Here is a 24,092-nt window from a genome sequence, read left to right on the forward strand (position 1 = left end):
CCAGCCATGAGTAGTGAAATGACACAACTGGATAATTTGCTTCCCACTGTTTACTGACTGAGCCAGATGGACCTGGGCTCCCGAGTGGCACAGCGGTCTAAGAGGTGTGACCACAGACACCCTGGTTTGAATCCAGGCTGTATCACAACCGGCTGTGATTGGGAGTCCCATAGGGCGGTGCACAGTTGCCTGGTCTAGGCCGTCATTGTAAATAAGATTTGATCTTAACTGACTTGCCAAGTCAAGTTAAATAAAAGCCAATCACTGAAGCCTTTGTACTTTTGGGGCGTGCACAGTACATCATGTCCTCTGTTCAGGGTTCCCATCTTTGCGGTTTACCGTTACATTGAGCTACCTAGAAAACGATGTCGCGGGTGAAGATATATTTCGGGTTTTTGGCCTACTTCTAAATTACACCACCGCCACGCTATTTTTCTTTTAAAAAAAATATTTCACTGTTGCCTGCTGCTGCTGCTTATCAGGCAGTTTGTTAGTGAGTGAATAAGTAAGGGCAGGAGGAGTGTGTGTTGAGACTGAGCACTGCTGCAGGCAGCTGTCACCTGACTCAGAGCCGTATGCACATCGAGACAACTTTTTACCAGTTGAAGGTAGGCTGTGTAAATTGTCATAATAGAGATACATATTTACAACCTTTTTTTCCCCATAAAACATTAACGCGCATCAAATAAAAAACGGCGACCAAGCACAGAAACGACTTTAGGCGCTCTAGAGCGCATTCAGACCTTTCACTTTGCAGTAGTTTTCAGGCCTTGTGGGCGGGTTTTGAGTAGTCATTGGTTAGAAATTGAATGTCGACCTGGCAACCCGGACTCTGTGACTGGACTTCACAGGCGAGGCGGGTGTGTGGCAGCTAACATCTGGCGAAAAGCTCGTTGAAAACCTCTCCAACTCGGGTTGCAGAGACAGTAGGTCACATTCCTTCGACTCTTTATACACACGTTGTAGCTCGCATACAATATAATCAAATAGTAGCTTGCTAGTGTGTGACTGTTGTTTTTAACATGTAGTGTGCAGTAGCTAACTAGAGTGTGCTAGCTAGCTTGCCAGCTAACAATAACCACAATGTTTCTTAACCAGAGGCGCAAGATAGGAACACTTCAGGTGAAACTTACGAAAGAGACCAAAACCGTGGTTTGAGAATTCAATGAGAGAAGTACAAAATGATTCCTTAGTTGTTAATTCTCTCAATCTAAAGGCATCACAAAGTAGTTGAACATGTTATTCCTCCAACCGCGTAAAATTGACAAACTGACAAGTTTTAGTTGTCGTTAAAAAAAACTGACTTTCATATCAAAGGATACAGTACAGTCTTTATTACCCCCAACTACCTAACGTTAGCTAGCTGAACTGTTCACGTTATTGTCAGCTGACTATGTCAATATCCAGGTTACTTTCGAGTGCAGAGAACTGTGACCAGCTAACGTGTTTATTACGAAAGCTAAAATGACTTGTGATTTACAAGCTACTCACGCTAGTTAGCGAAAGATAGGCTGGGCACATGAACATTTTCACGTTTTCTCTTCATAATATTATCAACTGTCCCAGCTGCTTGCCGTAGGTTTGAAGTAAACACGGGGGAAAAAACAGGCCTTTTTATTTGTTAGGCCATTTTTCACGTTGCCAATTCCTACAAGTTGTATTAAGCCCCGTGGCACCAACTCGCCTTCAGAACCGTCTATTCCCAGTGTATAGTTCTACGGTACCTGCTACTGTGGGCAATGAGACCTTCCACGTTACTTGTCGTTAAGATGTGAACAACATGACTCATGTTACTCTGAACTCGTCCCATTGTTTTACTATAGGGGAAATATAGTTCTCTGTCTATTTCGACAAATATCTTCCAATGTGTATATTTAGATGGTTTTTAATTGGACACAGTTTTAAACTTGATAATCTTATTTTTCTAATTATGTTAGGCAGGGCAGCGTACTCCATCGTCACCAAAGGCTAGCCCCGAAATACCTTTTGCCCTTTGAACGTTGAGCCACCCCCGTTGTTTTCCCATGGAGAGGCATGCTTGTGTATTTCACCAAATATCTCGCAATGTGTTGATTTCTTTTCCAAAGTCGTACAGCATTTTAGTCAGGATACACTCCTTTTTCTAATTCCATAAGGTTGGGCAGCGTACTCTGCTGTCGTCGATCGCTAGACCAGAAATAGTCAAAAGTTGCAATCCCCCCCCCCCCCCTTCCTCGTTATGCAGACATAAGCACACTTGGCACCATTGAGGTGTTTACTTTCTACACGAGTTATTTTTCCAGTTTCGTCTTAAGAACAGATTGTAGTGGTAAAATAAAAAGGGATACATTTTGTTTTGGTGCCATTTAGGGGAAATTGAACTCTAAGCGTCTGTCCAAAGTCTAAACAGGCGAACGGTCCATTCCGTTATGGGCTCGGCTTAGACAACGTTATTTTGCCAATTTTTCAGCCATGGGTGAATTTAGATTCGTTCTTATTATCCAGCCTACTAATGAGCTGTAAATGCGTGTGTTCTTTAGTGAACACCCCCACCCTAATGGTGGTCTGTGTAATAGACCTAATGTGTTATTTGCTTGCTGGGTGCGCTCTCTCTGAAAGCCGATGTTACTTTAGCCTGGCAGAAAACAACAACATTTGTGTTTTTAATAAATGCCACTATAGATTGTGATGAGTTTAGAAAGCTAGAAGGCTCAACTATTAGCCTACTGTCAGTTGACGTCACTGAGAATCAGTGTAGCTAGGTGTACAGCTACTGTACGGATATGAATTCTCCTAGCCTGAAAGTGTGTGTGTTAGAAACACAAAAAAAGCATTATCTGACACACTCTCTCTCTCTCACCCTCCAGTCTCTTAGCTACCAACCCTGTGGTCTGCCTCTAGCCCGTCTATGAACTGAAGTTCCTCATTTCTAAAAGAACAGACCGTCCCCATCATGTCTGCGGCGGCTCCCAACAGTAAGACCCAGTCCAGTCTCAGAGAAGACTTGACCTGTGCCATCTGCTGTGACCTCTTTACTGAGCCAGTGATGCTGGCGTGTATGCACCACTTCTGTAAGCGCTGTATCAGTACCTACTGGAGGGGTACCCAGACACCGGTATCCTGTCCCCAGTGTAGGAAGGAATTCACCACCAAACACTTCCAGACCAACTATCTGGTGACGGCCATGGTGGAGAAGGTTAGGGCCTCCACCTCGGACTGTTATGTCAAGAATATACAGGTGAGTTGAGAATATACAGGTGAGTTGAGAATATACAGGTGAGTTGAGAATATACAGGTGAGTTGAGAATATACAGGCGAGTTGAGAATATACAGGCGAGTTGAGAATATACAGGCGAGTTGAGAATATACAGGCGAGTTGAGAATATACAGGCGAGTTGAGAATATACAGGCGAGTTGAGAATATACAGGCGAGTTGAGAATATACAGGCGAGTTGAGAATATACAGGCGAGTTGAGAATATACAGGCGAGTTGAGAATATACAGGCGAGTTGAGAATATACAGGCGAGTTGAGAATATACAGGCGAGTTGAGAATATACAGGCGAGTTGAGAATATACAGGCGAGTTGAGAATATACAGGCGAGTTGAGAATATACAGGCGAGTTGAGAATATACAGGCGAGTTGAGAATATACAGGCGAGTTGAGAATATACAGGCGAGTTGAGAATATACAGGCGAGTTGAGAATATACAGGCGAGTTGAGAATATACAGGCGAGTTGAGAATATACAGGCGAGTTGAGAATATACAGGCGAGTTGAGAATATACAGGCGAGTTGAGAATATACAGGCGAGTTGAGAATATACAGGCGAGTTGAGAATATACAGGCGAGTTGAGAATATACAGGCGAGTTGAGAATATACAGGCGAGTTGAGAATATACAGGCGAGTTGAGAATATACAGGCGAGTTGAGAATATACAGGCGAGTTGAGAATATACAGGCGAGTTGAGAATATACAGGCGAGTTGAGAATATACAGGCGAGTTGAGAATATACAGGCGAGTTGAGAATATACAGGCGAGTTGAGAATATACAGGCGAGTTGAGAATATACAGGCGAGTTGAGAATATACAGGCGAGTTGAGAATATACAGGCGAGTTGAGAATATACAGGCGAGTTGAGAATATACAGGCGAGTTGAGAATATACAGGCGAGTTGAGAATATACAGGCGAGTTTAGTTATGTCCAGAATATACAGGCGAGTTGAGAATATACAGGCGAGTTGAGAATATACAGGCGAGTTGAGAATATACAGGCGAGTTGAGAATATACAGGCGAGTTGAGAATATACAGGCGAGTTGTTTTGGAGTATGATGTGGTATTATATTACCGAATTAATAAAAAGCAACGGCTGGCGGGCGTACCTAAAAAAAAAAAGTTTTTAAAACAGTAGTTAGAGGTGCAGATTAATGGCTAGTAAACTGTAGCCTATAAAAAAAAATAGTCGGACAGTCATGTAATATATAAGCTCCCAGTAATTTATTGGGTAAACGGACAACATTTCGGCATCACTGTGCCTTCTTCAGACCCCTGAAGTCAGTGATGCTGAAACATGGTTGGTTTATCCAATAAATAACTGAGTTTGTATTATATTAGTGATTCACTTCTAACCTTCCTTGACTTTCACTAAAGATTTGGTTCATTCTTGTGCGGTAACGGCCGTGTGCGGTAACGGCCTCGTGCCGTGTGCGGTAACAGCCGTGTGCGGTAACAGCCGTGTGCGGTAACAGCCGTGTGCGGTAACAGCCGTGTGCCGTAACAGCCGTGTGCCGTAACAGCCTTGTGCCGTAACAGCCTTGCGCCGTGTGCGGTAACGGCCTTGTACAGCCTTGTGGATGAGTCAGGGATTCTGTTTGAACCCGTTAACGAATATCAACTTCAAGTCACCATTTGGTCATCATATGTAAACGTGAACGGAAAGTGACCTTTGAGTTAAAGAAGTGGGGGAAAATGGCTTCTCGTGTGTCTCTCTCTCTCTCACTCTTTCCTCATCTCGCTCTCTTTCCCCCCCTCCTCCCTGTCTCTCAATTCAATTAAGAGGGCTTTATTGGTATGGGAAATGTATGTTAACATTGCCAAAGCAATTGAAGTAGTTGATAAACTAAAGTCATGAACATTTAACAGTAAACATTACACTCACAGAAGTTACAAAATAATAAAGACATTTCATATGTGTGTGTATATACAGTGGAACTGTAACCACCCCCGTTCCTCCCTCTCTCTCTCGCTCTGTTTCTCCCTGTCTCTCTCTCTCTCTCGCTCTGTTTCTCCCTGTCTCTCTCTCTCTCTCGCTCTGTTTCTCCCTGTCTCTCTCTCTCTCGCTCTGTTTCTCCCTGTCGCTCTCTCTCTCGCTCTGTTTCTCCCTGTCTCTCTCTCTCTCTCGCTCTGTTTCTCCCTGTCTCTCTCTCTCTCTCGCTCTGTTTCTCCCTGTCTCTCTCTCTCTCTCGCTCTGTTTCTCCCTGTCTCTCTCTCTCTCTCGCTCTGTTTCTCCCTGTCTCTCTCTCTCTCTCGCTCTGTTTCTCCCTGTCTCTCTCTCTCTCTCTCTGTTTCTCCCTGTCGCTCTCTCTCTCTCGCTCTGTTTCTCCCTGTCTCTCTCTCTCTCTCGCTCTGTTTCTCCCTGTCTCTCTCTCTCTCTCTCTGTTTCTCCCTGTCGCTCTCTCTCTCTCGCTCTGTTTCTCCCTGTCTCTCTCTCTCTCTCGCTCTGTTTCTCCCTGTCGCTCTCTCTCTCTCGCTCTGTTTCTCCCTGTCGCTCTCTCTCTCTCTCTCTGTTTCTCCCTGTCGCGCTCTCTCTCTCTCTCTCTGTTTCTCCCTGTCGCGCTCTCTCTCTCTCGCTCTGTTTCTCCCTGTCGCTCTCTCTCTCTCGCTCTGTTTCTCCCTGTCGCTCTCTCTCTCTCTCGCTCTGTTTCTCCCTGTCGCTCTCTCTCTCTCTCGCTCTGTTTCTCCCTGTCGCTCTCTCTCTCTCTCGCTCTGTTTCTCCCTGTCGCTCTCTCTCTCTCTCGCTCTGTTTCTCCCTGTCGCTCTCTCTCTCTCTCGCTCTGTTTCTCCCTGTCGCTCTCTCTCTCGCTCTGTTTCTCCCTGTCGCTCTCTCTCTCTCTCGCTCTGTTTCTCCCTGTCGCTCTCTCTCGCTCTGTTTCTCCCTGTCGCTCTGTTTCTCCCTGTCGCTCTCTCTCGCTCTGTTTCTCCCTGTCGCTCTCTCTCGCTCTGTTTCTCCCTGTCGCTCTCTCTCGCTCTGTTTCTCCCTGTCGCTCTCTCTCGCTCTGTTTCTCCCTGTCGCTCTCTCTCGCTCTGTTTCTCCCTGTCGCTCTCTCTCGCTCTGTTTCTCCCTGTCGCTCTCTCTCGCTCTGTTTCTCCCTGTCGCTCTCTCTCGCTCTGTTTCTCCCTGTCGCTCTCTCTCGCTCTGTTTCTCCCTGTCGCTCTCTCTCGCTCTGTTTCTCCCTGTCGCTCTCTCTCGCTCTGTTTCTCCCTGTCGCTCTCTCTCGCTCTGTTTCTCCCTGTCGCTCTCTCTCGCTCTGTTTCTCCCTGTCGCTCTCTCTCGCTCTGTTTCTCCCTGTCGCTCTCTCTCGCTCTGTTTCTCCCTGTCGCTCTCTCTCGCTCTGTTTCTCCCTGTCGCTCTCTCTCGCTCTGTTTCTCCCTGTCGCTCTCTCTCGCTCTGTTTCTCCCTGTCGCTCTCTCTCGCTCTGTTTCTCCCTGTCGCTCTCTCTCGCTCTGTTTCTCCCTGTCGCTCTCTCTCGCGCTGTTTCTCCCTGTCGCTCTCTCTCGCGCTGTTTCTCCCTGTCGCTCTCTCTCGCGCTGTTTCTCCCTGTCGCTCTCTCTCGCTCTGTTTCTCCCTGTCGCTCTCTCTCGCTCTGTTTCTCCCTGTCGCTCTCTCTCGCTCTGTTTCTCCCTGTCGCTCTCTCTCGCTCTGTTTCTCCCTGTCGCTCTCTCTCGCTCTGTTTCTCCCTGTCGCTCTCTCTCGCTCTGTTTCTCCCTGTCGCTCTCTCTCGCTCTGTTTCTCCCTGTCGCTCTCTCTCGCTCTGTTTCTCCCTGTCGCTCTCTCTCGCTCTGTTTCTCCCTGTCGCTCTCTCTCGCTCTGTTTCTCCCTGTCGCTCTCTCTCGCTCTGTTTCTCCCTGTCGCTCTCTCTCGCTCTGTTTCTCCCTGTCGCTCTCTCTCGCTCTGTTTCTCCCTGTCGCTCTCTCTCGCTCTGTTTCTCCCTGTCGCTCTCTCTCGCTCTGTTTCTCCCTGTCGCTCTCTCTCGCTCTGTTTCTCCCTGTCGCTCTCTCTCGCTCTGTTTCTCCCTGTCGCTCTCTCTCGCTCTGTTTCTCCCTGTCGCTCTCTCTCGCTCTGTTTCTCCCTGTCGCTCTCTCTCGCTCTGTTTCTCCCTGTCGCTCTCTCTCGCTCTGTTTCTCCCTGTCGCTCTCTCTCGCTCTGTTTCTCCCTGTCGCTCTCTCTCGCTCTGTTTCTCCCTGTCGCTCTCTCTCGCTCTGTTTCTCCCTGTCGCTCTCTCTCGCTCTGTTTCTCCCTGTCGCTCTCTCTCGCTCTGTTTCTCCCTGTCGCTCTCTCTCGCTCTCTCTGTTTCTCCCTGTCTCTCTCTCTCGCTCTGTTTCTCCCTGTCGCTCTCTCTCGCTCTGTTTCTCCCTGTCGCTCTCTCTCGCTCTGTTTCTCCCTGTCGCTCTCTCTCGCTCTCTCTGTTTCTCCCTGTCGCTCTCTCTCGCTCTCTCTGTTTCTCCCTGTCGCTCTCTCTCGCTCTGTTTCTCCCTGTCGCTCTCTCTCGCTCTGTTTCTCCCTGTCGCTCTCTCTCGCTCTGTTTCTCCCTGTCGCTCTCTCTCTCTCTCTCTGTTTCTCCCTGTCTCTCTCTCTCTCTCGCTCTGTTTCTCCCTGTCTCTCTCTCTCTCTCTCTGTTTCTCCCTGTCGCTCTCTCTCTCTCGCTCTGTTTCTCCCTGTCTCTCTCTCTCTCTCGCTCTGTTTCTCCCTGTCTCTCTCTCTCTCTCTCTGTTTCTCCCTGTCGCTCTCTCTCTCTCGCTCTGTTTCTCCCTGTCGCTCTCTCTCTCTCTCGCTCTGTTTCTCCCTGTCGCTCTCTCTCTCTCTCGCTCTGTTTCTCCCTGTCGCTCTCTCTCTCTCGCTCTGTTTCTCCCTGTCGCTCTCTCTCTCTCTCGCTCTGTTTCTCCCTGTCGCTCTCTCTCTCTCTCGCTCTGTTTCTCCCTGTCGCTCTCTCTCTCTCTCGCTCTGTTTCTCCCTGTCGCTCTCTCTCTCTCTCGCTCTGTTTCTCCCTGTCGCTCTGTTTCTCCCTGTCGCTCTCTCTCTCTCTCGCTCTGTTTCTCCCTGTCGCTCTCTCTCTCGCTCTGTTTCTCCCTGTCGCTCTCTCTCTCTCTCGCTCTGTTTCTCCCTGTCGCTCTCTCTCTCGCTCTGTTTCTCCCTGTCGCTCTGTTTCTCCCTGTCGCTCTCTCTCGCTCTGTTTCTCCCTGTCGCTCTCTCTCGCTCTGTTTCTCCCTGTCTCTCTCTCTCTCTCGCTCTGTTTCTCCCTGTCTCTCTCTCTCTCTCTCTGTTTCTCCCTGTCGCTCTCTCTCTCTCGCTCTGTTTCTCCCTGTCGCTCTCTCTCTCTCTCGCTCTGTTTCTCCCTGTCGCTCTCTCTCTCTCTCGCTCTGTTTCTCCCTGTCGCTCTCTCTCTCTCGCTCTGTTTCTCCCTGTCGCTCTCTCTCTCTCTCGCTCTGTTTCTCCCTGTCGCTCTCTCTCTCTCTCGCTCTGTTTCTCCCTGTCGCTCTCTCTCTCTCTCGCTCTGTTTCTCCCTGTCGCTCTCTCTCTCTCTCGCTCTGTTTCTCCCTGTCGCTCTGTTTCTCCCTGTCGCTCTCTCTCTCTCTCGCTCTGTTTCTCCCTGTCGCTCTCTCTCTCGCTCTGTTTCTCCCTGTCGCTCTCTCTCTCTCTCGCTCTGTTTCTCCCTGTCGCTCTGTTTCTCCCTGTCGCTCTCTCTCTCTCTCGCTCTGTTTCTCCCTGTCGCTCTCTCTCTCGCTCTGTTTCTCCCTGTCGCTCTCTCTCTCTCTCGCTCTGTTTCTCCCTGTCGCTCTCTCTCTCGCTCTGTTTCTCCCTGTCGCTCTGTTTCTCCCTGTCGCTCTCTCTCGCTCTGTTTCTCCCTGTCGCTCTCTCTCGCTCTGTTTCTCCCTGTCGCTCTCTCTCGCTCTGTTTCTCCCTGTCGCTCTCTCTCGCTCTGTTTCTCCCTGTCGCTCTCTCTCGCTCTGTTTCTCCCTGTCGCTCTCTCTCGCTCTGTTTCTCCCTGTCGCTCTCTCTCGCTCTGTTTCTCCCTGTCGCTCTCTCTCGCTCTGTTTCTCCCTGTCGCTCTCTCTCGCTCTGTTTCTCCCTGTCGCTCTCTCTCGCTCTGTTTCTCCCTGTCGCTCTCTCTCGCTCTGTTTCTCCCTGTCGCTCTCTCTCGCTCTGTTTCTCCCTGTCGCTCTCTCTCGCTCTGTTTCTCCCTGTCGCTCTCTCTCGCTCTGTTTCTCCCTGTCGCTCTCTCTCGCTCTGTTTCTCCCTGTCGCTCTCTCTCGCTCTGTTTCTCCCTGTCGCTCTCTCTCGCTCTGTTTCTCCCTGTCGCTCTCTCTCGCTCTGTTTCTCCCTGTCGCTCTCTCTCGCTCTGTTTCTCCCTGTCGCTCTCTCTCGCTCTGTTTCTCCCTGTCGCTCTCTCTCGCTCTGTTTCTCCCTGTCGCTCTCTCTCGCTCTGTTTCTCCCTGTCGCTCTCTCTCGCTCTGTTTCTCCCTGTCGCTCTCTCTCGCTCTGTTTCTCCCTGTCGCTCTCTCTCGCTCTGTTTCTCCCTGTCGCTCTCTCTCGCTCTGTTTCTCCCTGTCGCTCTCTCTCGCTCTGTTTCTCCCTGTCGCTCTCTCTCGCTCTGTTTCTCCCTGTCGCTCTCTCTCGCTCTGTTTCTCCCTGTCGCTCTCTCTCGCTCTGTTTCTCCCTGTCGCTCTCTCTCGCTCTGTTTCTCCCTGTCGCTCTCTCTCGCTCTGTTTCTCCCTGTCGCTCTCTCTCGCTCTGTTTCTCCCTGTCGCTCTCTCTCGCTCTGTTTCTCCCTGTCGCTCTCTCTCGCTCTGTTTCTCCCTGTCGCTCTCTCTCGCTCTGTTTCTCCCTGTCGCTCTCTCTCGCTCTGTTTCTCCCTGTCGCTCTCTCTCGCGCTGTTTCTCCCTGTCGCTCTCTCTCGCGCTGTTTCTCCCTGTCGCTCTCTCTCGCGCTGTTTCTCCCTGTCGCTCTCTCTCGCGCTGTTTCTCCCTGTCGCTCTCTCTCGCGCTGTTTCTCCCTGTCGCTCTCTCTCGCGCTGTTTCTCCCTGTCGCTCTCTCTCGCGCTGTTTCTCCCTGTCGCTCTCTCTCGCGCTGTTTCTCCCTGTCGCTCTCTCTCGCGCTGTTTCTCCCTGTCGCTCTCTCTCGCGCTGTTTCTCCCTGTCGCTCTCTCTCGCGCTGTTTCTCCCTGTCGCTCTCTCTCGCGCTGTTTCTCCCTGTCGCTCTCTCTCGCTCTGTTTCTCCCTGTCGCTCTCTCTCGCTCTGTTTCTCCCTGTCGCTCTCTCTCGCTCTGTTTCTCCCTGTCGCTCTCTCTCGCGCTGTTTCTCCCTGTCGCTCTCTCTCGCGCTGTTTCTCCCTGTCGCTCTCTCTCGCGCTGTTTCTCCCTGTCGCTCTCTCTCGCGCTGTTTCTCCCTGTCGCTCTCTCTCGCGCTGTTTCTCCCTGTCGCTCTCTCTCGCGCTGTTTCTCCCTGTCGCTCTCTCTCGCGCTGTTTCTCCCTGTCGCTCTCTCTCGCGCTGTTTCTCCCTGTCGCTCTCTCTCGCGCTGTTTCTCCCTGTCGCTCTCTCTCGCGCTGTTTCTCCCTGTCGCTCTCTCTCGCGCTGTTTCTCCCTGTCGCTCTCTCTCGCGCTGTTTCTCCCTGTCGCTCTCTCTCGCGCTGTTTCTCCCTGTCGCTCTCTCTCCCTGTCGCGCTGTTTCTCCCTGTTTCTCCCTGTCGCTCTCTCTCGCTCTGTTTCTCCCTGTCGCTCTGTTTCTCCCTGTCGCTCTCTCTCTCTCTCGCTCTGTTTCTCCCTGTCGCTCTCTCTCTCTCGCGCTGTTTCTCCCTGTTTCTCCCTGTCTCTCTGTTTCTCCCTGTCTCTCGCTCTGTCTCTGTCTGTCTCTCCCTGTCTGTCTGGCTGCTGTGGAGGTAGTGAAGGCACGTTGTTCCACCAAGCAGCACAGTTGTAATCTAACTGACAATAATTCACTCTAGGGCTCGTCCCAAATGACCCTAAACCCTTTATAGTGCACTTCTTTTGACCTGGGCCGTAGAGACTAATATAGGGAATAGGGTGCCATTTGGAACACATGGTCTCAAACCCAAAGGTCAGTTTTCTTTATGTTCCCTGACATCAGGGATGGGCAACTGGCAGCCCTGTAGGTCTGTGGTTTTCTCTTATGTCAGTCACAGTAACTCAATTAACCCATGTTATTTTCCAATAGTCGCGTCCGGAACAGAACCATCATTATTTTTTAACTGATTTGACCCCCCCCACCCCCCCCCCACCAAAGTAACTGTTTATATTTATTTTTACCTTTTGAAATAAATTATATTTTTATATTATTTATTTTACTTTTTAGCTCGACATTAAATGACTTCACCAAATAATGTGGATGCAGCAGCTATAGATTAGTCGTTCCGGGAGAGGAATGAGACGGACATTTTGCTAAAATGTTTTCCTCGCAAGGAGAGGGTCCCCAAAAGGCTAGGGTTGGCTGTGACTGCATGTGTGGGTACGTGGAGCCACTGCGGCCTCTCGTGATAAGTTCAGATTTTGTGGTTCCTGTACCGCCCCCCCCCCCATCAGTTGCCCATCCCTGCTATCAATTGTTCTATATTCTTCCAATTAAGACACAGGAACCCCGTAAACACTTTCCTCCATTAACGTGTTTCTTTTGAAGTAGCCTAACGTTTTGACCACATGCTTTTGTTGTTGTCAGAAACAGCAGAAGGATTCGTTGGAGGCCCACAGACAGAGACGAGAGGATTTCATCACTGTTCTAAACCGAGATAAGGACAAGATGGAGAGCATCAAGGTAAAGACTGTGTTATATGCAGAGACGAGGACAAGATGGAGAGCATCAAGGTAAAGACTGTGTTATATGCAGAGACGAGGAACACATGGAGTCTATAAAGGTATAGTAGGACATCCATCAACATTAAGCCTGTCCTCTTCTCCAGCACAAGTTAAAGCAAATAGTTAGACAAGAAGATTATAGATTTAAGTTGTTTAAAAAAAAAAAAAAAAAAAACATTGGTGTTTGAGAAACAGACGCCTCACAAGTCCTCAACTGGCAGCTTCATTAAATAGTTCCCACAAAACACCAGTCTCAACGTCAACAGTGAAGAGGCGACTCCGGGAAGCTGGCCTTCTAGGCAGAGTTGCAAAGAACTCTGCCTAGAAGGCCAGCATCCTGGAGTCACCTCTTCACTGTTGACGTTGAGACTGGTGTTTTCTGGGAACTATTTAATGAAGCTGCCAGTTGAGGACTTGTGAGGCGTCTGTTTCTCAAACTAAACACTCTAATGTACTTGTCCTCTTGCTCAGTTGTGCACCGGGGCCTCCCACTCTTCTATTCTGGTTAGAGCCAGTTTGTGCTGTTCTGTGAAGGGAGTAGTACACAGCGTTGTACGAGATCTTCAGTTTATTGGCAATTATTCAAGAATCGACTGACAAGTTTCAGAAGAAAGATCTTTGTTTCTGGCCATTTTGAGCCTGTAATCGAACCCACAAATTAGTCTAAAGAAGGCCAGTTTAAAAAAATTCTGAACTTGGATTAGCTAACACAACGTGCCATTGGAACACCAGGAGTGATGGTTGCTGATAATGGGCCTCTGTACGCCGATGTAGATATTCCATTAAAAATCAGCCGAGGGCCGACAGGTGGCTAAAGTTTCTGTCAAACCTGTAGTGTGTTGAAGGAGTTATTTATGGTCCTTTGTTATGGTGTAGGTTCAAATCCCCGCACCGACAAGGTACAAATCTGTCGTTCTGCCCTTGAACAAGGCAGGTAACCCACTGTTTCCTAGGCCGTCATTGAAAACAAGAATTTGTTCTGAACTGACTTGCCTCGTTAAATAAAGGTAAAACAAATGGTGTGTAAAGATGGGGGGGGATTGGTTGTTCGTGTCGCACTCCGGTCAGTTCATCTCACACGACCTATGGATTCATCTTCATTCAGTCCACTTTATTTTCCCCCGAAGGACATTTTCTTTTTAAATTTAGCAGTTGATATATGCTGATGATTCCCCCCCCCCATCTCTCCCCTCTGTCTGTAGAGAATTGGCTATGAGCTGCAGCTGCGTATCCAGGGGGAGTTCCAGGCGATGCAGGCCTTCCTTGCGGAGGAGGAGGCGTGTGTGTTGGAACGGCTGCGGAGGGAACAGGAGGGGGCTCTGGAACAGCTGCAGCGCCACATGGCGGTCGTCAGAGAGGCTGTCAGTCAGCTGGATCACAGTATGAGACTCCTGCATGAGGCTGCTACCACCACCTACCAGACTGGACTAGTAGAGGTATTGAAGAGTTCTTCAGGGTTTATAGAAATACCAAGTAGGCTTGTATGTGACTAATAGAAAAGGATTGTTGAGACCGGAGAATAGTGTTTCCTAAAACTCTCTTTGACTTGAGCCGTAACGACCACGTTCCAGTCTGCTAATATAGGGGACTACTGTTGGACTCTTCAGGGTTTATAGAGGGGACTGTTGACTCTTCAGGGTTTATAGAGGGGACTCCTGGTTGGACTCTTCGGGGGTTTATAGAGGGGACTCCTGGTTGGACTCTTCGGGGGTTTATAGAGGGGACTCCTGGTTGGACTCTTCGGGGGTTTATAGAGGGGACTCCTGGTTGGACTCTTCGGGGGTTTATAGAGGGGACTCCTGGTTGGACTCTTCGGGGGTTTATAGAGGGGACTCCTGGTTGGACTCTTCGGGGGTTTATAGAGGGGACTCCTGGTTGGACTCTTCGGGGGTTTATAGAGGGGACTCCTGGTTGGACTCTTCGGGGGTTTATAGAGGGGACTCCTGGTTGGACTCTTCGGGGGTTTATAGAGGGGACTCCTGGTTGGACTCTTCGGGGGTTTATAGAGGGGACTCCTGGTTGGACTCTTCAGGGTTTATAGAGGGGACTCCTGGTTGGACTCTTCAGGGTTTATAGAGGGGACTCCTGGTTGGACTCTTCAGGGTTTATAGAGGGGACTCCTGGTTGGACTCTTCAGGGTTTATAGAGGGGACTCCTGGTTGGACTCTTCAGGGTTTATAGAGGGGACTCCTGGTTGGACTCTTCAGGGTTTATAGAGGGGACTCCTGGTTGGACTCTTCAGGGTTTATAGAGGGGACTCCTGGTTGGACTCTTCAGGGTTTATAGAGGGGACTCCTGGTTGGACTCTTCAGGGTTTATAGAGGGGACTCCTGGTTGGACTCTTCAGGGTTTATAGAGGGGACTCCTGGTTGGACTCTTCAGGGTTTATAGAGGGGACTCCTGGTTGGACTCTTCAGGGTTTATAGAGGGGACTCCTGGTTGGACTCTTCAGGGTTTATAGAGGGGACTCCTGGTTGGACTCTTCAGGGTTTATAGAGGGGACTCCTGGTTGGACTCTTCAGGGTTTATAGAGGGGACTCCTGGTTGGACTCTTCAGGGTTTATAGAGGGGACTCCTGGTTGGACTCTTCAGGGTTTATAGAGGGGACTCCTGGTTGGACTCTTCAGGGTTTATAGAGGGGACTCCTGGTTGGACTCTTCAGGGTTTATAGAGGGGACTCCTGGTTGGACTCTTCAGGGTTTATAGAGGGGACTCCTGGTTGGACTCTTCAGGGTTTATAGAGGGGACTCCTGGTTGGACTCTTCAGGGTTTATAGAGGGGACTCCTGGTTGGACTCTTCAGGGTTTATAGAGGGGACTCCTGGTTGGACTCTTCAGGGTTTATAGAGGGGACTCCTGGTTGGACTCTTCAGGGTTTATAGAGGGGACTCCTGGTTGGACTCTTCAGGGTTTATAGAGGGGACTCCTGGTTGGACTCTTCAGGGTTTATAGAGGGGACTCCTGGTTGGACTCTTCAGGGTTTATAGAGGGGACTCCTGGTTGGACTCTTCAGGGTTTATAGAGGGGACTCCTGGTTGGACTCTTCAGGGTTTATAGAGGGGACTCCTGGTTGGACTCTTCAGGGTTTATAGAGGGGACTCCTGGTTGGACTCTTCAGGGTTTATAGAGGGGACTCCTGGTTGGACTCTTCAGGGTTTATAGAGGGGACTCCTGGTTGGACTCTTCAGGGTTTATAGAGGGGACTCCTGGTTGGACTCTTCAGGGTTTATAGAGGGGACTCCTGGTTGGACTCTTCAGGGTTTATAGAGGGGACTCCTGGTTGGACTCTTCAGGGTTTATAGAGGGGACTCCTGGGTTGGACTCTTCAGGGTTTATAGAGGGGACTCCTGGGTTGGACTCTTCAGGGTTTATAGAGGGGACTCCTGGGTTGGACTCTTCAGGGTTTATAGAGGGGACTCCTGGGTTGGACTCTTCAGGGTTTATAGAGGGGACTCCTGGGTTGGACTCTTCAGGGTTTATAGAGGGGACTCCTGGGTTGGACTCTTCAGGGTTTATAGAGGGGACTCCTGGGTTGGACTCTTCAGGGTTTATAGAGGGGACTCCTGGGTTGGACTCTTCAGGGTTTATAGAGGGGACTCCTGGGTTGGACTCTTCAGGGTTTATAGAGGGGACTCCTGGGTTGGACTCTTCAGGGTTTATAGAGGGGACTCCTGGGTTGGACTCTTCAGGGTTTATAGAGGGGACTCCTGGGTTGGACTCTTCGGGGTTTATAGAGGGGACTCCTGGGTTGGACTCTTCGGGGTTTATAGAGGGGACTCCTGGGTTGGACTCTTCGGGGTTTATAGAGGGGACTCCTGGGTTGGACTCTTCGGGGTTTATAGAGGGGACTCCTGGGTTGGACTCTTCGGGGTTTATAGAGGGGACTCCTGGGTTGGACTCTTCGGGGTTTATAGAGGGGACTCCTGGGTTGGACTCTTCGGGGTTTATAGAGGGGACTCCTGGGTTGGACTCTTCGGGGTTTATAGAGGGGACTCCTGGGTTGGACTCTTCGGGGTTTATGGAGGGGACTCCTGGGTTGGACTCTTCGGGGTTTATGGAGGGGACTCCTGGGTTGGACTCTTCGGGGTTTATGGAGGGGACTCCTGGGTTGGACTCTTCGGGGTTTATGGAGGGGACTCCTGGGTTGGACTCTTCGGGGTTTATGGAGGGGACTCCTGGACTCTTCGGGGTTTATGGAGGGGACTCCTGGACTCTTCGGGGTTTATGGAGGGGACTCCTGGGTTGGACTCTTCGGGGTTTATGGAGGGGACTCCTGGGTTGGACTCTTCGGGGTTTATAGAGGGGACTCCTGGGTTGGACTCTTCGGGGTTTATAGAGGGGACTCCTGGGTTGGACTCTTCGGGGTTTATAGAGGGGACTCCTGGGTTGGACTCTTCGGGGTTTATAGAGGGGACTCCTGGGTTGGACTCTTCGGGGTTTATAGAGGGGACTCCTGGGTTGGACTCTTCGGGGTTTATAGAGGGGACTCCTGGGTTGGACTCTTCGGGGTTTATAGAGGGGACTCCTGGGTTGGACTCTTCGGGGTTTATAGAGGGGACTCCTGGGTTGGACTCTTCGGGGTTTATAGAGGGGACTCCTGGGTTGGACTCTTCGGGGTTTATAGAGGGGACTCCTGGGTTGGACTCTTCGGGGTTTATAGAGGGGACTCCTGGGTTGGACTCTTCGGGGTTTATAGAGGGGACTCCTGGGTTGGACTCTTCGGGGTTTATAGAGGGGACTCCTGGGTTGGACTCTTCGGGGTTTATAGAGGGGACTCCTGGGTTGGACTCTTCGGGGTTTATAGAGGGGACTCCTGGGTTGGACTCTTCGGGGTTTATAGAGGGGACTCCTGGGTTGGACTCTTCGGGGTTTATAGAGGGGACTCCTGGGTTGGACTCTTCGGGGTTTATAGAGGGGACTCCTGGGTTGGACTCTTCGGGGTTTATAGAGGGGACTCCTGGGTTGGACTCTTCGGGGTTTATAGAGGGGACTCCTGGGTTGGACTCTTCGGGGTTTATAGAGGGGACTCCTGGGTTGGACTCTTCGGGGTTTATAGAGGGGACTCCTGGGTTGGACTCTTCGGGGTTTATAGAGGGGACTCCTGGGTTGGACTCTTCGGGGTTTATAGAGGGGACTCCTGGGTTGGACTCTTCGGGGTTTATAGAGGGGACTCCTGGGTTGGACTCTTCGGGGTTTATAGAGGGGACTCCTGGGTTGGACTCTTCGGGGTTTATAGAGGGGACTCCTGGGTTGGACTCTTCGGGGTTTATGGAGGGGACTCCTGGGTTGGACTCTTCGGGGTTTATGGAGGGGACTCCTGGGTTGGACTCTTCGGGGTTTATGGAGGGGACTCCTGGGTTGGACTCTTCGGGGTTTATGGAGGGGACTCCTGGGTTGGACTCTTCGGGGTTTATGGAGGGGACTCCTGGGTTGGACTCTTCGGGGTTTATGGAGGGGACTCTTGGGTTGGACTCTTCGGGGTTTATGGAGGGGACTCTTGGGTTGGACTCTTCGGGGTTTATGGAGGGGACTCCTGGGTTGGACTCTTCGGGGTTTATGGAGGGGACTCCTGGGTTGGACTCTTCGGGGTTTATGGAGGGGACTCCTGGGTTGGACTCTTCGGGGTTTATGGAGGGGACTCCTGGGTTGGACTCTTCGGGGTTTATGGAGGGGACTCCTGGGTTGGACTCTTCGGGGTTTATGGAGGGGACTCCTGGGTTGGACTCTTCGGGGTTTATGGAGGGGACTCCTGGGTTGGACTCTTCGGGGTTTATGGAGGGGACTCCTGGGTTGGACTCTTCGGGGTTTATGGAGGGGACTCCTGGGTTGGACTCTTCGGGGTTTATGGAGGGGACTCCTGGGTTGGACTCTTCGGGGTTTATGGAGGGGACTCCTGGGTTGGACTCTTCGGGGTTTATGGAGGGGACTCCTGGGTTGGACTCTTCGGGGTTTATGGAGGGGACTCCTGGGTTGGACTCTTCGGGGTTTATGGAGGGGACTCCTGGGTTGGACTCTTCGGGGTTTATGGAGGGGACTCCTGGGTTGGACTCTTCGGGGTTTATGGAGGGGACTCCTGGGTTGGACTCTTCGGGGTTTATGGAGGGGACTCCTGGGTTGGACTCTTCGGGGTTTATGGAGGGGACTCCTGGGTTGGACTCTTCGGGGTTTATGGAGGGGACTCCTGGGTTGGACTCTTCGGGGTTTATGGAGGGGACTCCTGGGTTGGACTCTTCGGGGTTTATGGAGGGGACTCCTGGGTTGGACTCTTCGGGGTTTATGGAGGGGACTCCTGGGTTGGACTCTTCGGGGTTTATGGAGGGGACTCCTGGGTTGGACTCTTCGGGGTTTATGGAGGGGACTCCTGGGTTGGACTCTTCGGGGTTTATGGAGGGGACTCCTGGGTTGGACTCTTCGGGGTTTATGGAGGGGACTCCTGGTTGGACTCTTCGGGGTTTATAGAGGGGACTGTTGACTCTTCGGGGTTTATAGAGGGGACTCCTGGTTGGACTCTTCAGGGTTTCTTAACTCGGGTGTATCTGACACCATAGAGCAGAGCTTTCCAACCCTGTTCCCACAGGGCTACCCAACAGTCGGTTTTCTCTCCAGGAACAGGGTTGGAGAGCACGGGGGGGAACATTGTTCTACTACAACCAACTGCTCGTTAAGATCTAGTTCCACGTATTTTATCTGCTGTATTCCAGGGTTTTTCTGGATCAAACCGGTTGCTTAAATTGTAAGCGTGGCAGGGGGTGCAGCCAGGTTTTAGGGAACATTTTAGAGGCCCCTTGGTGCTGTAGAGAGATGTTGTCGCTTTATAAAACCGTTTTCTGCAATTCTACACATTTTCCCGGGGGCTTTGCCACAGCTAATGCTGTGTTCCTTTGCTCATACATAATACAATCTATATTGCTAAATTCATTGTTTTTGGAATACATTTTTCCTCTTACTTTGTTTTAGGTGATTTGTTAGTTACTAAACATTAAAATACATATTTCCTACTTTTATCTATCTACTAGATACACTACCATTCAATAGTTTGGGGTCAATTAGAAATGTCCTTGTTTTTGAGAAGCACTTTTTTTTTTTACATTTTAAAATAACCTCATTAATCAGAAATGCAGTGTAGACATTGTTAATGTTGTAAATGACTATTGTAGCTGGAAACGGCTGATTTTTAATGGAATATCTACATAGGCGTACAGAGGCCCATTATCAGCAACCATCACTCCTGTGTTCCAATGGCACGTTGTGTTAGCTAATCCAAGTTTATCATTTTAAAAAGCTAATTGATCATTAGGAAACCCCTTTGCAAAAATGTTCTGATTTTAAAGAAGCAATAAAACTGGCCTTCTTTAGACTAGTTGAGTATCTGGAGCATCCGCATTTGTGGATTTGATTACAGGCTCAAAATGGACAGAAACAAATAACTTTCTTCTGAAACTCATCAGTCTATTCTTGTTCTGAGAAATGAAAGCTATTCCATGCGAGAAATTGCCAATAAACTGAAGATTTCGTACAACGCTGTGTACTACTCCCTTCACAGAACAGCGCAAACTGGCTCTAACCAGAATAGAAAGAGGAGTGGGAGGCCCCAATGCACAACTGGGCAAGAGGACAAATGCATTTGAGTGTCTAGTTTGAGAAACAGACGCCTCACAAGTCCTCAACTGGCAGCTTCATTAAATAGTTCCCACAAAACACCAGTCTCAACGTCAACAGTGAAGACGCAACTCGGGGATGCTGGCCTTCTAGGCAGAGTTGCAAAGAAAAAGCCATATCTCAGACTGGCCAATTTGAAAGAAAAGATTAAGATGGACAAAAGAACAGACACCGGACAGAGGAAGATTGGAAAAAAGTGCTATGGACATACGAATCAAAGTTTTGAGGTGTTCGGATCACAAAACATTTGTGAGATGCAGAAAAAATGTGAAGATGCTTGAGGCCATTTGTCAAGCATGGTGGAGGCGATGTGATGGTCTGGGGGTGTGTTGGTGGTGGTAAAGGGGGAGATTTGAACAGGGTAAAATGGATCTTGAAGAAGGAAGGCTATCACTCCATTTTGCAACGCCATACCCAGTGGACGGCGCTTAACTGGAGCCAATTTCCCCCTACAACAGTACAATGACCCAAAGCACAGCTCCAAACTATGCATTAACTAATTTAGGGAAGAATCTGTCAGCTGGTATTCTGTCTATAATGGAGTGGCCAGTACAGTCACCGGATCTCAACCCCATTGAGCTGTTGTGGGAGCAGCTTGACCGTATGGTACGTAAGAAGTGACCATCAAGCCAATCCAACTTGTGGGAGGTGCTTCAGGAAGCATGGGGTGAAATCTCTTCAAGATTACTTCAACAAATTGACATCTAGAATGTCAAAGGTCTGCAAGGCTGTAATTGCTGCAAATGGAGAATTATTTGACAAAGTTTGAAGGACACGATTTCAACTAAAAATCATTTATTTATAAAATCTAAAACGTCTTGACTATTTCCTATACTTTTTGCAACTCCTTTCATGTATGTTTTCATGGAAAATAAGGACATTTCTAAGTGACCCCAAACTTTTTATATATACACTACCGGTTAAAAGGTTTAGGACACCTACTCGTTCAAGGGGGTCTTTATTTTTACTATTTTCTACATTGTAGAATAATAGTGAAGACGAAACTATGAAATAACACATATGGAATCATGTAGTAACCAAAAAAGTGTTAAACAAATGAAATTATATTTGAGATTCTTCAAATAGCCACCCTTTGCCTTGACAGCTTTGCACATTCTTGGTATTCTCTCAACCAGCTTCACCTGGAATGCTTTTCCAACAGTTTTGAAAGAGTTCCCACATATGCCGAGTACTTTTTGGCTGCTTTTCCTTCACTCTGCGGTCCGACTAATCCCAAACCATCTCAATTGGGTGTAAGTTTGGTGATTTGTGGATGCCAGGTCATCTGATGCAGCACTCATCACTCTCCTTCTTGGTAAAATAGCCCTTACACAGCCTGGAGGTGTTGGGTCATTGTCCTGTTGAAAAAAATGAACGATAGTCCCACTAAGCCCAAACCAGATGGTATGGCATATCACTGCAGAATGCTGTGGTAGCAATGCTGGTTAAGTGTGACTTGAATGTCTGGATTTATTTAGAAGTCACTAGCAAAGCCCCACCACTCCATCACACCTCCTCCTCCATGCTTCACGGTGGGAAATACACATGCATAGATCATCCGTTCACCTACGCTGCGTCTCACAAAGACACAGTGGTTAGAACCAAAAATATCAAATTTAGACACATCAGACCACAGTACAGATTTCCACTAGTCTAAGGGCAGCGGTCCCTGCAGTAGGGTTTTGGGATCTGAATTTATCCTCTTTTTTTTTCTTTTTTTTAACACCTTGAATTAGTAGCTAATATCTCACCCTGATTTCTTCTTCTTCTTCTCTCTCTCTCTGCAGTTTCCACAGCTACGGTGAGTGATTCTCGGACTCCTCCCCCTCTGATGTCATGGCCAACAGTGTTGAACCTCTTCACGAACTAACATGTTTGTTTTCAAACAAAGTAATAAAGATTTGTGACTAAAAGAGCACAAAGGCTTTATAGTGCCCTCCGTTTGACCGTTGCTCATACGAAACTAGTGCACTAATTAAGAGAATAGGCTCCGGTCAAAAGTAGTGCACTACGTAGGAAATAGGGTGCAATTTGTGAGGCATTTTAATAGAAATGTCCATCAATCACATGTATTTTATGTTGCCTTTTTTTTTTTATCAGAAAGTTTTCACAAAGCAATTTAACAGAATGTAAAGAGAGCATGTTTTCTTTCTTCACCAGGCCTCCAATAGACGTGGAACCAGGACCAGAGCTAGACTTGAATGGCTTCGGTAGTAGATACATGGCACCGCTACAGTACATTACGTGGAGGAAGATGTTCAAGTCTCTCAAACCTGGTAAGACCCCCTCCACGGCTGGCCTAGTTACAGGATGCGTGCCAAATGGCCTCCACGGCTGGCCTAGTTACAGGATGCGTGCCAAATGGCCTCCACGGCCGGCCTAGTTACAGGATGCGTGCCAAATGGCCTCCACGGCTGGCCTAGTTACAGGATGCGTGCCAAATGGCCTCCACGGCTGGCCTAGTTACAGGATGCGTGCCAAATGGCCTCCACGGCCGGCCTAGTTACAGGATGCGTGCCAAATGGCCTCCACGGCTGGCCTAGTTACAGGATGCGTGCCAAATGGCCTCCACGGCTGGCCTAGTTACAGGATGCGTGCCAAATGGCCTCCACGGCTGGCCTAGTTACAGGATGCGTGCCAAATGGCCTCCACGGCTGGCCTAGTTACAGGATGCGTGCCAAATGGCCTCCACGGCTGGCCTAGTTACAGGATGCGTGCCAAAAGGCACCCTGTTCCCGGTATGGTGCACTACTTACCTCCACAAAACAAAATGTCTGCTTGTCTTTATTGCACTCACCCGCATTAGATGTTTCCCCTTCCTGGCACTGATTCGGCTGATAGCTGTAGAGTTAGACAACACGCAAAAATATCCGGACGTGTTATTAAAGTACATCATAGGAAGTAGTAACTGTAGCTCATCTACCTCAACCTCATTCTAAGAAAACATTTAACCTCTTCCCCCAGGCCCACTAGACGTATAGGACACGTTTAACCTCGTCCCCCAGGCCCACTAGACGTATAGGACACGTTTAACCTCGTCCCCCAGGCCCACTAGACGTATAGGACACGTTTAACCTCGTCCCCCAGGCCCACTAGACGTATAGGACACGTTTAACCTCGTCCCCCAGGCCCACTAGACGTATAGGACACGTTTAACCTCGTCCCCCAGGCCCACTAGACGTATAGGACACGTTTAACCTCGTCCCCCAGGCCCACTAGACGTATAGGACACGTTTAACCTCGTCCCCCAGGCCCACTAGACGTATAGGACACGTTTAACCTCGTCCCCCAGGCCCACTAGACGTATAGGACACGTTTAACCTCGTCCCCCAGGCCCACTAGACGTATAGGACACGTTTAACCTCGTCCCCCAGGCCCACTAGACGTATAGGACACGTTTAACCTCGTCCCCCAGGCCCACTAGACGTATAGGACACGTTTAACCTCGTCCCCCAGGCCCACTAGACGTATAGGACACGTTTAACCTCGTCCCCCAGGCCCACTAGACGTATAGGACACGTTTAACCTCGTCCCCCAGGCCCACTAGACGTATAGGACACGTTTAACCTCGTCCCCCAGGCCCACTAGACGTATAGGACACGTTTAACCTCGTCCCCCAGGCCCACTAGACGTATAGGACACGTTTAACCTCGTCCCCCAGGCCCACTAGACGTATAGGACACGTTTAACCTCGTCCCCCAGGCCCACTAGACGTATAGGACACGTTTAACCTCGTCCCCCAGGCCCACTAGACGTATAGGACACGTTTAACCTCGTCCCCCAGGCCCACTAGACGTATAGGACACGTTTAACCGTAGGATCAAGAGGACGCAGATGGAGATGGTAGCATCGCGACTAGCTCTTAAACTTTGCAGTATTTTGATTTTTGTTTTCTGCACCATGTGTGTATTGGGTGAACGTTGTGTAATTTATTAGAGATTACTGCACTGTCGTAGCTAGAAGCACTAGCATTTCGCTACACCCGCACCAACATCTGCTAATGGGGGGGGGGGGGGGGCAGAGAAACTAAAAACAGGAACGTGAAGGACAAGACAGTCACGAGATCATGTCGGATATATGGTATGACTTATATGCTGACTACACAGGCCACGCTTCTGCCGTCATGTTGATTTTGTCCACACCACGACGCGATCAAAACTGTGGAACAACTATATTAAATTGTCACACATTTAAAATGGACATTTAGCAAGCTTGGGAGATGAACATTTTGGGTTGTTATTTTACCTGAAATAAATGGTTATTTTTATAGCTGCTTCTTTGAAGAATTTTTGACCGAGTCAAAACTGTGTAGCCAGTAAGCCTTTCCAAATCATCTCCCAAGTGAATTTACCACAGGTGCACTCCATTA

At 49.5% G+C, this 24,092-nt stretch overlaps 1 protein-coding gene across 2 annotated transcripts in view; it reads left to right on the forward strand.

Moving 5' to 3' along the window:
• The first annotated feature begins 371 nt into the window (after window positions 1-371).
• The window catches only part of trim105 (tripartite motif containing 105), a 29,510-nt gene continuing 5,789 nt past the window's right edge, over window positions 372-24,092 (forward strand). The window contains exons 1-6 of one of the 2 annotated variants that reach the window (XM_055888028.1): window positions 372-926; window positions 2,847-3,217; window positions 11,935-12,024; window positions 13,268-13,501; window positions 21,511-21,524; window positions 21,884-21,999. In XM_055888028.1, coding sequence (XP_055744003.1) covers window positions 2,933-3,217; window positions 11,935-12,024; window positions 13,268-13,501; window positions 21,511-21,524; window positions 21,884-21,999 — 739 coding nt within the window. In that variant the 5' untranslated portion in view covers window positions 372-926; window positions 2,847-2,932. Of the gene's footprint in view, window positions 927-2,846; window positions 3,218-11,928; window positions 12,025-13,267; window positions 13,502-21,510; window positions 21,525-21,883; window positions 22,000-24,092 lie in introns of both variants that reach the window. The other variant, XM_055888027.1, reaches the window with a different exon arrangement.

Source organism: Salvelinus fontinalis, chromosome 29 (assembly GCF_029448725.1).
Source record: "Salvelinus fontinalis isolate EN_2023a chromosome 29, ASM2944872v1, whole genome shotgun sequence".
In the NCBI taxonomy this organism is placed as follows: Eukaryota; Metazoa; Chordata; class Actinopteri; order Salmoniformes; family Salmonidae; genus Salvelinus; species Salvelinus fontinalis.